Here is a 14,320-nt window from a genome sequence, read left to right as displayed (position 1 = left end):
TTGAAGGGAGAACTAGGTCATTGTTGTTACTCAGAAAGGATGCAGGAGGCACAGATCCTTGCCAGAAACATTTGGTGCCACAAGATGGCAATCACACATTTCCCACAGTCCTCACTACGGTAGAAGGTTCCGGAAGTTCAGTAGCATCAAGGAGCAGGGGAGCTACAATGCATCAAGGCAGTATAAACAAAAGTCAACTCAGGAAAGCAGTCATTAAAATATGTTGCACAATTTATTTCTTTTAATAGCTTATTAAGCTATCTTTATAACAGAAATGCTACATGAGGCATGGAAACATGAAGCTAATCATCCTAATCCTATTTTGGCAATTTTCCCATAACACTGGGAACATTCAGGGCCTTGTGATTAGGACTTGTTACCACTGTTAGAAAGAATGATTCACTCCCCTGAGGGGGTTTTGGCAAGAGGAAAATGGTGGAAAGAAATAAGAGTGAAAATCTGTGGAAGAAGCCAGAAGTGTTTTAGAAAACAGGAATTATCTATATATGTGCACATATATACAGACAGAATATATATATTATGTATAGTCTGTGTATTTACACTGCATATTTGACCTTTATTACACTAAACACAGCACACATACAGTGTGCATACATATACATACTCTGTTGAAAGTGCTGCAAAAAAGCATGAACAAGCAATATAAAAAATAGTAAACGAGTATACAAAATGAGTAAGTTCCAGAGTTTGAAATTTCTGTTAGTTTGGGTAAATGTCTGGCAAAATAAGTTGAAGGATACATGTATTACCAAAAGCAGAAAAAGAAATACTTTGACTTTTGCTTTTAAAAAAAATAATAACCAGGTACAAAATTCCAAGCCCTGAAGTATTCTCCAGCAACTCAAAATACCAGAGGAGCATTTACTACTTTACTCCCTCATGAACAAGGAGTCTGGGATAGTATGATTCTCCTCTGAGACCTAGAAGCGATGAATCAAGCCCCCCAAAATCTTCATGGAAACATCAGAGACAGTGAGGTGTCCTTCAGAATGGACTCCCTATGCCGGCTGACTCACCACCTCTCACAGAACTGGTCTGTCAGCATTTGCTACAAGGCTGAATGAAATGTTACACAGACCAACTTCAGTCTGCACTTAAATAACTACACACAGTTATGTGCAAGCTACAGGCAACCTATAGATGATAATCTGAAAGTGCAGAGCTAAATCAAAGGGACAGCAAGCTTCACTGGGCAAAAACAGAAGATGTTGATGTAGTACAGACTAAGTTCGTGTCATGTGCTGCTTTCAGCAAGAACATCAAAGCCACCAAATATGCTATGTCTGCATGGCAACAGTGGAGGAATTTTATTTTTCTAATTAAAATTATAATGAACCCCTGAGAGAAATAAGCACGACAAAATAACTGTTGACAGTATTAATGGCCTGGAAATGAGGTTATAATTCAGTAAATTAATTGTGTACGTTTTGTTCATCAGTAGCCAAATCATATTCATGATTTGCTGTCAATAGACAGATTTTAAATACATTTTGCTTTTCTCCCCAAGCTGCACAGCCTCCCAAACAGTTAACAGAATGAAATAAGACAATCTGAAAAAAGACAAATGAACTTCGTGTTAATAATAGGGCAATATAAGAGACATAACAGACAAACCTCAAACATTCCTGGTTGAAAATGTGTGTGAGCACCACTTAAGCTTAACTGTACCACTAATAAATATATCAGAAGAGAAACATTTCTTCCAGTCCCTTTATGACAATTGTTTGTAGCATTTCATGTATATCAAATTAGTTTCCTGTTTATGGGGGTGCTTTTAAAAAGCACAGGAGAAAAAAAAAACACAAATCCCAAAAACAAGAAGATTAAGAGCATACAAGCACAAAAGTTGCCAGAGCCATACTACATAGCCATACTCATAAAGGAAATCTGTGTAGCACCCAGTTGCTATAATCAACTCCATTGTATCCTCCAGCTACAACACCACCTAAATTAACTTTACATTTCCTATTAAAACTGTCAAAAACACCTGAAATGCAACATTGGTCCAGAAAAAAATTACCTTCTTTTCAGTATCAAAAATCACTGCAAGGTGATCGCTGCACTTCTGTATGGATGCTGCAGAAAAACACCATTCATGTACTCAACAACAGTGCACAGATTTTCTTTGCAAGTTTTCTTACATGGATATGGATTCAGCTGGGGCTTAGTCAACTTTACTCCTAAAAATTTATTTTACATCTGTATAAAGAAGTTTACCTCTAGGAGCCATGGTTTTAGTTTTCTGTCCAGCAGAATATCAAATCCCAGGACTTCAAAGCAGACACTGTCACTTCCTGGTGCTTGCCCCGGCCTGCACATGCGGTAAGCATGAAGAACATGTGGCTCTGCAACTATCAGAGTCTTCACCACCAGCTCCTGCAGGGATTTGTTTCAGAAAAATTCATCAGGAGACAAGAACCCAGCATAAACTGAACTACAGTGTTTCAAGCTTTAATATTTTAATTTTCATTTCATTCATATCTGCTTGAAAAAAAGGATTTAAAATACCAAATAAATAGTCTATAATAAATAAACGATTCCTATGTAGTAACATACATAATTTTATATAGTTCTAGACTATATTCTTATACTTTCCATGATACATACAAACTTTGAGACATGCAGTAAGTTAATAAAAGCAAATTGGTAACATAGTATAGTATAGCCAATCTTCATCCATTTCATTTTGCCGTATAATTTTTGGTAAGTGTTCTCAGAATCATACAAACAGCTTTAAGCTCTAACAATCCTAAACCTATTCCTAAAGACACCTGTAAACACAGGGACTTCAATGGTGCTTGTTTAGGTACATAGACTGACTACAGTTTTGTAAATATTCACATATAAAATTCACTTTATACTCTATAGAATAAAGTCTCCAAGAATTCAAATGGCATGATTCCTTTGTACCATATTACTTACGTGAATAACTGTTTGAAAGGACTTTTGATCCTCAGAAAAATGTTAACATTAAATTTGTAATCACTCTGTGATTACATTCTTTTAAAAAACATAATAATCATTTATAGTACATCTTTTGTGACATCCATTGCTGAGAATTTGGATTAATAAAGTTTCAAAAATCATTCTGAATTGCACTAAAGCAGATGGCAGAAGCAATTAATTTTCTAAAAATACACAAAATAAAAAAAAAGTGCAATACACAAAATAAAAAAAAGTGCTTTAATCTATCTTACTGAAATATCACTCCAGAATTTGGAGACATCAAGATTATTTGTTTCTAGAAACTCAGTAAACCATTTTATGGAGCGTTTGCTTCCCTTGTCTTCTGTTTCATCCCGTTCAAAGCGTTCATTATGCTTATTGACAGAGTAGTTAGTCAGATGCATATACAATTGACTCTAAAAGAAAGGAAGAAAAGACATTTAAAAACCTTAAGTACAATTCTAAAATAGTTAATTTAAAATCATGTAAAGAAAATTTACATTGAATCAACAACGACGTAATCAAACAGCTCGTATTTGCAAATACACTACGTGCAGATTTAGAGTTTCCAATTCCGGGAAATTTCATTACTGAATGTTCTGTATCCTTCTTACAACAAAACCTGGGCTTCTGCTTAAGCCAGTTGTTGTCAATTGATCTACCACTCCACATTTGGTTAGATAATATAATATAGCTGCCATTTTTATGGGTCTGTATGTAAACAACTAACTAAAAAAGTAAAGAGCAATTATCTTAACTTAGAGAATGATTATATTCCACAAGAAGCAAACAATAAAGATGGTACTTTGAAGTGCTACTTTAAAAGTGCTAAAATACACTCTGGCATCTGTTTCATAGACAATCCCACATTTCAGTTTTCACTGTAGCTTATTTATGAGAAGTGTTCTCATAATAGTGATACTTTAAAATATCTTTTACATATAAACTCATCTGCCATGCTGATATCTGCCAAAATTGCTCATTTTTAACTGGCTGGTAGCCATATATGAGATGGAGGTAAACTTCAAGACATACATTGCATAAATGACTGAGTGCTACAGTTCCTTTATGGAGCAAAATGTCACCAGCAATAGACTCATGTTACCAGTTGAATTCAGGGAAAGCATTCTCTTTCCAAGGCAATTTATAAATCATGATCTGTACATTTACATTATCTCCCAGTACAGATATTAATTCAGCTTTTCACTTACACTTGTGTGATGCCTGTCCTCATCACAGTGACAGTTCTCTGTCATGTTTGAGAGTAGATGATATTCTAAGGTGACCATAAGCCTTCTGTTCCAATTCATCTTTGATAGCTAACACAAGCCTTCTGCTGTCATTTACCTCACTACACTTAAAAAACTTAATTAAATTACCAAAACCAATCAATTTAATTACAAGCTAGTTAATGGTATATTGTAGTAGCACTAGAAGCAATGAATTTCTCCCATGGCTTCATTACTCCTTTAAGAATCATTCTGAAGTCTATTGGTTTGAGTCATCTTTCCACGAAATTCAAATTATTTCAGGCAAAAAGTAATTATTTTTTAGAGTACATAGAAAAAAGAAAAAGTAAAAGAAAGTGTTTGTGCATCTGAACTAATAGTCTGAAGTTATTTGGAACAATGTCACAGTAGAAAAATGTCATCCAAAGAACAATGTCATTAGTAACAAGCAGGTTATTTCATACAATAGACAACGTCCAGCATGAGCAGTTGTGAGAACACAGAAACAACTGCCTGCTCTGTTTATCCGCTCAGAGCGTATTTCAGTGCTGCTAATGCCAAGATTAGCCTCAATACACAAATATTAAAAGCAAACTATTCCAAATGTAGTACTGGAACACTTCCAAATATAGCATTTGTACTGGGCTTCAAATCATACCTGCGTTTTTCAAAGGCACACCAAAAGATAGGCACAATTTTAAGTTTCACATAGGCAAAAAGGCTCTGTGGTGTTTTCTGTTACATAATTACACTGAAGCTGCTCTAAAAGCAATGGAGTACAGAATGAGGTCTAACAAACCTAAATACTTAGAGTGAGGTATAACAAACTTAAATACCTAAATACTAATACCTCCCAATGCTGCAAATCTACTTCTTTCTTAGACATCTTCATTTTGGTCTGAGCCAAATGCAAAATCTTTACCATGACCCTTATCATTTCTTGATTTTCTCTAGGTTTATAGGCAGCCCTACTGAATCCTCCTAAAGCTGCCAAGTACATAGTCCTGTCCCTGCTGAAGCAGTCTCTGACAAACAGCAGCAGCAGCAGGATATTCCCTCGTGTTCAGGGACTGCAGTGAGCACTGGTCCCTTGTAGTGCTGGTTTTCTCCTTTCTGCCTAAGTTCCCAACACAATGGCTGAAACCTGGCAGGACCCTCAGCAAAGGCTCCAAACTTCATGCCTGCTAAGCAATGATCAATCAGCAGATAAACCTTATTACCACCTGCAACCCCAGCCTCAGTCTCAGATGAACATAAAAGCAATGTGACTGTTCATGAAGTGATTTGATTTTCTTTATTTTTTGGGTTGATATCTTTTGCTTTCTTCTATAAAACATTAAAACTCTTTAGCATACATACATGCAAATTCATATAAAATTCTTATATATAAGCAATAATATGGCTATACTTGTGATTTCGATAGAAAAGCATGCGTTAAGTATCTTTCATGTAAAATTTTTTCTCTTCAATGAAAATGCAGAAGTTTATCTCAAGTTTAAACTCATGTCCCAGTTTACTTAATTTTACTGCCTGCAAACACTACACAGGTTAAAGTCTACACCATAAGCAATAAATTGGAATGAACTCCAACTTACCAAATTTGAGTCACTGGGGGGGTGATACTTTTCCGTGCCCATTCTCACCAGTCCATCATGATATAAAAATACTTTTAATGGATCACAGGAGGTTACAAGAATATACACACGTAAATCAAACTTGTAGCCTTCCATGAGAAATGGTTTGTCAAGATATTCCTGAACAATTAAGTGATCCTGAGCTTGTAACTTTTCTCCATTTCTTATTAAAGAGATCCTGGTAAAAACAGAAGTTATTTTAAAACTTGGACATTACTCTTTGCATAGATTATCATGGTCACCCAGCCAAGTAGTCAGGCTAAAGTCTACCTAGAGAAAGAGACTTACATATCTGATTTTTAGGGAAGAGAAGAAGTTCCATTCTCTTACAAGGCTTTTGGTTTCCTTTCCTTTATTGTGCTTCACTAGATGAAAAAAGGCAATGAGCCATTTCAAAGTAACTTTCTGCTTGCTTTGATTCAACAATTTGTAATAATGGATTTGCTCTACACTCAGAAATTGTTTGGCAGAATGACCAGCAGCCAGCTTCTGTGATTATTCCCCATGCAGCTCTAAAAATAGTCTTCCAGTCTTTGTCACAACTTCTGCCTGAGTACAGGCTGCAAAGAACTTTCAGTGCTAACCTGACTGAGTTAGGTGATGGTGTTTGCAAAGCAGGACACTGATCTGTATGACTAAAGATGGCACAGATTAACCCCAGTATTTCTGCATTTCCAGTTTGCCCACACCAGAATAAAAAAAGGTTTATATATGAACCATGCTGATGAAGCCTGTCTCTAACTACACAGACTTTTAAATAACTGTAAAAGCTAATATTTTCAGTATACAATTATTAACCTAAAATTCCCAGAACCTTAATGCTACCTTAATGTTATTCTCTGTTATTTATTATACATTTCAGAGGTTTGGTGCTGAATACCCCTAATAGACTGAAGTACTTTGCAGGAATTTCTCTGAACTATGTTGGTACCTTTCCCTTTAGCTTATCTTTGCCCTTATCAAGAGGACTGAAAAATGAGGAAATGGAAGAGTTTGGGGGCCCTACTTTTACAGTAATTCTGATATATGCTGAGAAACTAAGAGGTTTACTATATTGTATAATTCAAGTTGATATTAAAAGCAATAAAAGCTAAAACCGAAATATCTAAAAACCAGAACTAAAAATGCAATTGCAGTATTTATCTCATTGGATTTTTACTGTGCAGGCCTGTCACAAACAAAACTTTCTCAACTTAACTGCAGGTTGCAGTCCCTTCAGAGATGTGCCCTGCTTCCAAGAGTGCACGTCCAGCCACATCCCCAGCTGCATCTCCCCTGTCTCTCCTACACCTTGTGGCTGCTGCTCTCAAACACGTTTCTGCTTCTCTGACTGGCTGCAGTTTGGGAACACAATTGGGTGTTTGGGCTGGTCTTAAAGCTGTGAAAGATCCTGGCCTCTCACACAACATCCCTCCAGCCACCAAAACCCTGCCATTTATGCCCAATACAATCTCATCCTATAAGTTTAAGCACAGCAGATAAATTCACAATAAAATAATTGTGTTCTTAAAAACTGAGTTTAGTTAAGGCTTGTGAAGCCTTCACCCAATACACTGACTTTCACACAACTTGAAATACAGTCTTCTTACTAATACATAGCTTCTGTTAGCATTGTAAGTAGCACTGGATTTCACCTTTAATGGGTAGGAAGACTGAAGTTAGCTCACAACTCACCCATGTCCCATTGCACCATTAGCTGGTTTGACTATGAAAGTTTTCTGTCTACGTTTCTTCTTCAATTCTTTCACATAGTTCTGAAACTGTGTGTATTCTGCAGGAAAGATCCATGTTCGAGGAATGAAACTGTACTCCTGAGGCTGACTCTTGATCATTCTGCAAAAGGAGTGTAATTGAGTTAAAATCTTTTGACTACTTTGATGTTTCAATCCTCAAGATTAAAAAGCACTTAGGGTAATTTGACAAGAGAACTTTTTTAGCAAAACTCTGTAATATGAAAGCAAACTTTTGCATTTCTTTAAGAATAGTTAGAGCTCTAGTACATATTCATATGAGTGTGAATATGTTATATTCAAAGACAGGCTATCTTGAGTATTTTTGCTTATGTGCTTATTATGTTACTGGTATCCATCTCGTTTCTTGGCATCCATCTCACTTCTGTTACAACTTTTGGCCAGTGACTCAGATGACTTAATTCTATTCCTATTCTTAGAAATATTGAACTTATAATAAACCATGGATTTTTTTTCGGGGGGGGGAGTGGTATTTGGGAAGCATTTTCATTTTCATATTGGTATGTGTCTGGGGAGGTATGAGGCTCAACACACACAAAAAAAGAGGAATTGGGATATTTGGAGTTTGTTCCAGGGTACAAAATGGACTGGATTTAAAATTAAAATGAAAGCAATTAAGGAAGAGATTTTTGTTCCTTTTGAAAGAATCTTAAAAATAAGGAAAATAAATAGATTTTTACACAGGCCAAGCAACTCATTCATTTCCTATATAGGACAAATCACACAAGCTTGGATTTGTGTTTGGTCCCAGCATACTGGGATTAAGATTCCAAGAGCACCTAATTCAATCAAAAGAAAGCAAAGACATTCAAAGCAAGACCAAGCAGGGAAGGAGTGGGGGTGAGGGGGTGTAAGAGAAGAACTAAAATAAAAATAGGGAATCAAACTCTGAATCTGGGGAAAGGATGCAGCAAGGTCCTGGTCTCCCTGCTTTAATAGCTGTGGTAGCTGTGGTAGTGAGTGTATCTCATTTTTTACCTCTGTTGTCTGTGAAGAAAAATAGAAGAGGAAGAATGGTAAAGAATTCAGGTAGCAAAAGTTTCCATCACCCAAAGCTGTGTATGTAGCAGACAGGAAAATACACCCACACCACACTGCCAACATGGCTTAGGTACATAGGGGTTGCTTTAATGCTGGTTAGCAGCCAAGTTACAGGAGCAATGGGGACTTGGTGGTACTATGCACACTGGTATCATAGTTCCCAGCAATAAATTTAGTCTTTGCTGACTTACATACGAGTGCAGCTAGCTTGTTTCAGGTATCAGAGTATCTAAAAATTCCTTCATAAAGAACCTCATATGAAATTAGTTCAAGTAACTCACAACTACTCCATAGCAGAGTAGACACACCTAAAATGCAAATATCCGCAGAGAAACAGAAAGCAACTGGAAGTTTAAAAAGAAATTAACTGACGCAGGAAGTTACCCAACTTTGATTTTTTTTTTTAAATGCCACTATGGCAGAGTTTGATACTTTTTAATGAAATACAGATTTAGGTATATTTCTCTTTTTGTATTGAAAACTAGTATCATCAGCATAACTAATGTGTAAAAGAGGCAATATCATTTCCATTTTTCATTTCTACTATGAGCTTACATAATACTCCTGGGCAGATACTTTTTCTTTAAGTGGCTAAAAATACTGAAGGAAAAAACAGAGCTGTCAGCCACATGTGTAGGGCTAGGACTGTAGCCAAGCCCTACTGGTATAATGGATATGCTGTCATCAAACTGTGTAGCCAACTACCCAACAAACAGGCTGCAGAAACCACAACAGCAACAGCAGTATTGCATTAGGTTCAGTGCTTCTGCAGCTTCATTTTAACTATTATTCTTAGAAATCTAGTTTGATGAAAGCCACTAAAGACTCAGGAAAACTTTAAAAACATAAGTAGATATTAAAATTCCTGATTCATTCATATTGTTAAACTACTCTCCATCTGCTCTGTGTTTACAAATGTTATTACTTTGCCAACTGACTAGCTTTATCTAGGCAGAAATTATCCTATTTTTAGGCAAAAAGCAATTTCTGTGTTAGTTTAAATCCCTCTACAGATTATTTATCATATGCATTCTGTTACAGACTAGAGACCTGCCATTTAACATACTCAAGGTTTCCATACACGCACTCCCTACTCATTGAATTCCTGATATACTGATATTATTTTGTGACTGCAAGTATATCAGTTCTATATGCCTTTTCTTTATAATGCATAACTGGGTAGATTACAAACACTTAATAATATGAAGTGGAATACTTCAGCATTGTTCAAAGATTCTGGGGCTCACTAAAACTTTCAAAAAAGAATTCAGCTCTGTTCTTTCCCTGCAAGGCCCTATTCAGAAAGGGCTTAGGAACATCATCAAGTAGCCTGTGGAATCAAGGCCTATTCCACTACAATAGCCCTATTTTTCAGCACATGGGCTGTCCACTACTGTGAGTAACCACTCTCTCACTGTGCTGCTCTATCCTTTAGCCTTTGCTGTCCTTATCAGGAAGTCTGAGAAATAAATAGCAAATTACTGTTCTTCTGAGAATTATTTTAGCTCACAAATGTGGTCAGACTGTGCTCTTGATCTCAGCGTGCTTTCTGTACAGAAGAATCAAAGGTGTTGAACAAAACATAGCTTACTAAAGGCAAAACTCATCAGTCTAATAACACACATTCCACTGCCTACATTTCAAAATCCTCTGACTTTTCAAGTATGAAAAGTTAGTGGGTATGTATGAATGATAATGATTCTTGGCCCATGATCACTTCATGAACCTTTTAAATATAATCAACAAAGGTACTGGAAAAAATAAATCTCATAGATGGATCTGTGCCCCTTCCCATTTCTCCTGTGCACCTTCTCCGCCACTTACTGAATTCATTTTGCAACCACACTTATCCTTCACATGAGGAGCTCTCATCTAAGAGACACTTCTCAATGGTCTCTTAAGATCTAGTTGGCCCTACAATGGCACTTCTATTGTTACTTTTTTTCTTTTCTGTGTGCTGATTACTATCCTTGAAAACGATGCTCATGCCTGCCTTTTTTTCTCAATTACATTCCACTTTTCATCTGTTCCATTATTCTGTTCCTACACTTTCTCTGCTGAGTTGTCTTCTTTCGTATTACACGTTACATATTACACTGCTCCCTTCCACCCTCCTGCATGTGAAAAGCACATTGCCCTGTGATTCAGAGGGCCTGGATATTGCCTGCAAAAAGAACTCCTGATGTGCATTACCTTCTGAATAGTATTTTCCTCTCAAAGTAAGGTAGATTTGTTCTTTCACTTCATTCCCAACAACTTGCATAAAATGGAAGGGTGAAATAAGTACAACAAAGAAGTAAAAGATAAAAAAGTCTACTCTGTACCAGTTCTCAAGATAGTTTCATTATCTCTCAATTATAGTAATCAGCAGAGTCAGTAACGGAAACAGCAAAGATGGCATGCAGTGGTAAAGCAAGACAAGAGAATTAGTATTTCTGCACATTGAAATTTTAAGACAGAACAAGAGCTGTAGGAAACAAAATCCTGCATTCTACAGGCAAGAGCCTGCTCAACCACATATCCCCACTGACTTATGATTTCACAAGCAGTCTCAAGGCATATCATGTTGATTTTTATAAAATATGAATACTAAATATTGAGTTGTGAGGCCAGTATTGAGACAAAAAACTGACTGATGAAGCCCTGCTATATCTACCAAGTGAAGTCACAACATAGATGTTTGACCCAGAGTTACAGTATAAGAGAAATTATTCCCATCTTATCTATATCTGCAATCTCAGCATTGAATAACTTTAAACTGTGTTTCAAACTCAGATTTCAGTAGGTTGAGAGAGGTATAATCAGACTGTATTTGAAAGAATGTGTGTATGGTAAACAAGAGCCTTTTGTCCATTTTCCATATTTTTTAAAAAAGATCACAGAACTGTAGCAATACACAGGGGTACCACTGTGTACCAAGCTGACTGACTGTTTCCAAGACCTCTCCAAACAGCTGTTTGCCTCCATGTGCTATCTCTGTGTTTTTACTTTGAGTCTGACAGGGGCAGTGAAAAGTGCTTGTGCAGCACCACTGACACAGGCGAGCTCTGGTCCACATGTAGGACATGGACACCACAGCACACAATATTTGCATCATAGTAGCTGCATACATTCTACATGTTATGTGTTCTAGTTACAAAACAGAAAAAGAAAGAGAAAGAGATTGAAATAGGGAGAGGGAGGGAGAGAGAGGAGATATCACATTAATTACATACTTATGAAAACAAATTCTGTTCTGTTAGCAGTTAATGCAGTGTAAGTAAGGTTGGGGGCCAAAAGATTAACTCTATCAATAATTGCTCTACAAACTAATTTAGATTAGAATAAAATATTGACATATATTTACCCTCAAACGTTTCCTTACTACCAGGATATCAGATCATTATTTAGTATTGTTTTCTTACAAGTCTTACTCACAGATTCTCAGCTAGGATAATTCCTCAGAACCCAGTTATTCCACTAGAGTGAGGAGAATTTGTAATTAGACAAATGAGCCTCACTGACTAATTTCTCATATAAACAGTAAGATGTTTCACATTTTTTAAATTTGATATACACAAAAGCATAGCCATTAATTATTTTAAAGAAATAACATCACAGAATTGGTCAGGTTGGAAGGGACTTCAGTGGGTCATCTGGTCCAACCTCCCAGCTGAAGCAGGGTTATCCTAGAGCATATTGCACAGGATAGTCCAGATGCACTATCCAGCCACACACAGTTATTTTTTCTGTTCTACCATTATGGGATATATACCTGGGTGTATAATGTATTAGGTTTATTGTACAATAATTCAAGACTCACCTACATTCTGCAATGTGTAGACACAGAAGTGAACCTACATAATTTTCCACTGAAGTCAGTTGGAGAAATAAAGTAGCCCACTCCAAATACTACAGATCCAGGACCAAAGCTAAAGTTATTACAGAACTTTGGAAATTACTCTTGGTACTCTCATAGTTCCTTAGAAAAAATAAACAAGCCTCACAAGAAATAGTTCTGTATATTACGGCATTAAATACTACAGCTGGAAAACTTCTTAATATTAAATGAAATATTACTTAGTCATGTTTCTTGCCAGAAAATCCTTTCTGCATATCTCTCCCATCCCTGGAAAATGGTTGATTCTCTGAGGAAGTAGAAAAAAAAATTAATTGATACTTCTTCGTTTTTCTGGCATACCTAACACAATAATTTAAAACATTCAACTGCATGCTCAGGCAAACATACTCAGTGTTACATCTAAATTATTTAAGATAATATCTTGCACTATACTACATATTCTTAGCAATACTAAAGATGCTGTAAGTTGTATTCTCTTCCATCAATATAAGTGCCCATTGATTTAATTTCATACATGAGACTATCATACACACATTCACAAAGCTATCAAACAGAAGGTAATGGTAAAAAAACAAAATATTTATTCACAGAACTGTGGAGAGAGCTCTGGTTGTTAACTTAATGCTTAAAAGCTTACGAGAAACTTATAAATGTTGTTTTCCATCTTCTTTTAAACTGATCTTTCAAAATACTCAACTGGCAGAAAAAAGCATGAAAGAAAAGTCCCAAATATTTACACACCAGATTCCAAGTGGTATGAACAAACAACTCTGGAAAAGAGAACAGGATTTTATGCTATGCAGTGGTACAGCCTTAATGCAGCCTGCTTGGTTGTGGTTTGTGTGGAGTTTTTTCCCCTCCACATAAAAGGAACTGAGCAGTTACTGACAATTACTGAACACTTCAAAGTGAAGCAGTTTACTGAAACAAGTCAAAAATTTTAACCACCACTGTACCTGATAGTTTCGCAGTTCAGCAATCTTCTCTTGCTGCACAGCACAATCACTCCAGATAAGATTTGCTGTTTCATCCTCATCACGCGTTTTCACAAATCCCATTTCCTGTATTACTACACGTACTGTGGAGAAACCACACATTTAGGGACTATTTTGAATCTCCTAAATAGATTAATTTTCAACATTTAAAAAATCAATTAAGATTCTAAACACTTCCGATATAGAATCCTTTGTCTGAGAACAATGTTAGCATGGCAAGCTATTTATCTTGCAATATTTCCATCAGTCTATTGCAAACCTGCCATTACCATGTTACAGCACCTTATAGCGAGGCAGGAATCAGCACAACCACTGATGGGAACTGCAAAGAGCTTCAACATATTCCCCAAACATCCTGCAAAAATCCTCTTGTACAGCAGTTAGATTTAATCTTGGTTATGCTGTAAGTTAATTTTAAAACAGTAATGACTGTAAGTGTCACTGCAGATAGGGACAAAAATGCCTCCTTAGACAAGGTACAGTGTTGCAAAAGCAAATGCATGCATTATTTTAATTAGTAAAAAAAAAAAAAAAGACTGATTATGTGCCATGCATGACTGATTCTAGGAAAAAAAGATTTTAGTATCAAGCATGAAAATACAAAACATTAACAAATTTTCTTGAGAAGCCTCTGTACAATAACTGGAATATTTAACATTGAATTTACACTGCTCATCTTTCAAGGCTTTAAGTAAACTTTCAAACACATACATAATACATATTTAGAAGGTTCTTCCACAGCCTTCTTGATTACTTAAGTTTTTACATTTCAAGGTAACAAACGGGGATTAATATGAGTAACAAATGGGAATTAATGAGTAATAAGTGGGGGTTAACAGATGCACAGTATTCAAAGCTATGA

General features: G+C 36.1%; 1 protein-coding gene across 6 annotated transcripts in view; it reads right to left on the bottom strand.

Annotated features, from left to right (window-relative positions):
* The window catches only part of TTLL7 (tubulin tyrosine ligase like 7), a 65,527-nt gene that overhangs the window by 31,443 nt on the left and 19,764 nt on the right, over positions 1 to 14,320 (bottom strand). For 5 of the 6 annotated variants that reach the window (XR_011152441.1, XM_069023022.1, XM_069023020.1 and 2 more), the window contains exons 4-9: positions 13,420 to 13,541; positions 12,682 to 12,749; positions 7,505 to 7,663; positions 5,792 to 6,008; positions 3,219 to 3,383; positions 2,239 to 2,397 (exon numbers count right to left, since the gene is read on the bottom strand). Coding sequence is in view for 5 of the 6 variants with exons in the window: in XM_069023022.1 (XP_068879123.1) it covers positions 2,239 to 2,397; positions 3,219 to 3,383; positions 5,792 to 6,008; positions 7,505 to 7,663; positions 12,682 to 12,749; positions 13,420 to 13,541 (890 nt within the window). In the remaining variant the exon portion in view is untranslated. The remainder of the gene's footprint in view (positions 1 to 2,238; positions 2,398 to 3,218; positions 3,384 to 5,791; positions 6,009 to 7,504; positions 7,664 to 12,681; positions 12,750 to 13,419; positions 13,542 to 14,320) is intronic. The other variant, XM_069023025.1, reaches the window with a different exon arrangement.

This window comes from Aphelocoma coerulescens, chromosome 8 (genome assembly GCF_041296385.1).
Source record: "Aphelocoma coerulescens isolate FSJ_1873_10779 chromosome 8, UR_Acoe_1.0, whole genome shotgun sequence".
Classification (NCBI taxonomy): domain Eukaryota; kingdom Metazoa; phylum Chordata; class Aves; order Passeriformes; family Corvidae; genus Aphelocoma; species Aphelocoma coerulescens.
The sequence above is the reverse complement of the archived record's forward strand: the minus strand, read 5'-3'. Positions and strand labels throughout refer to the sequence as shown.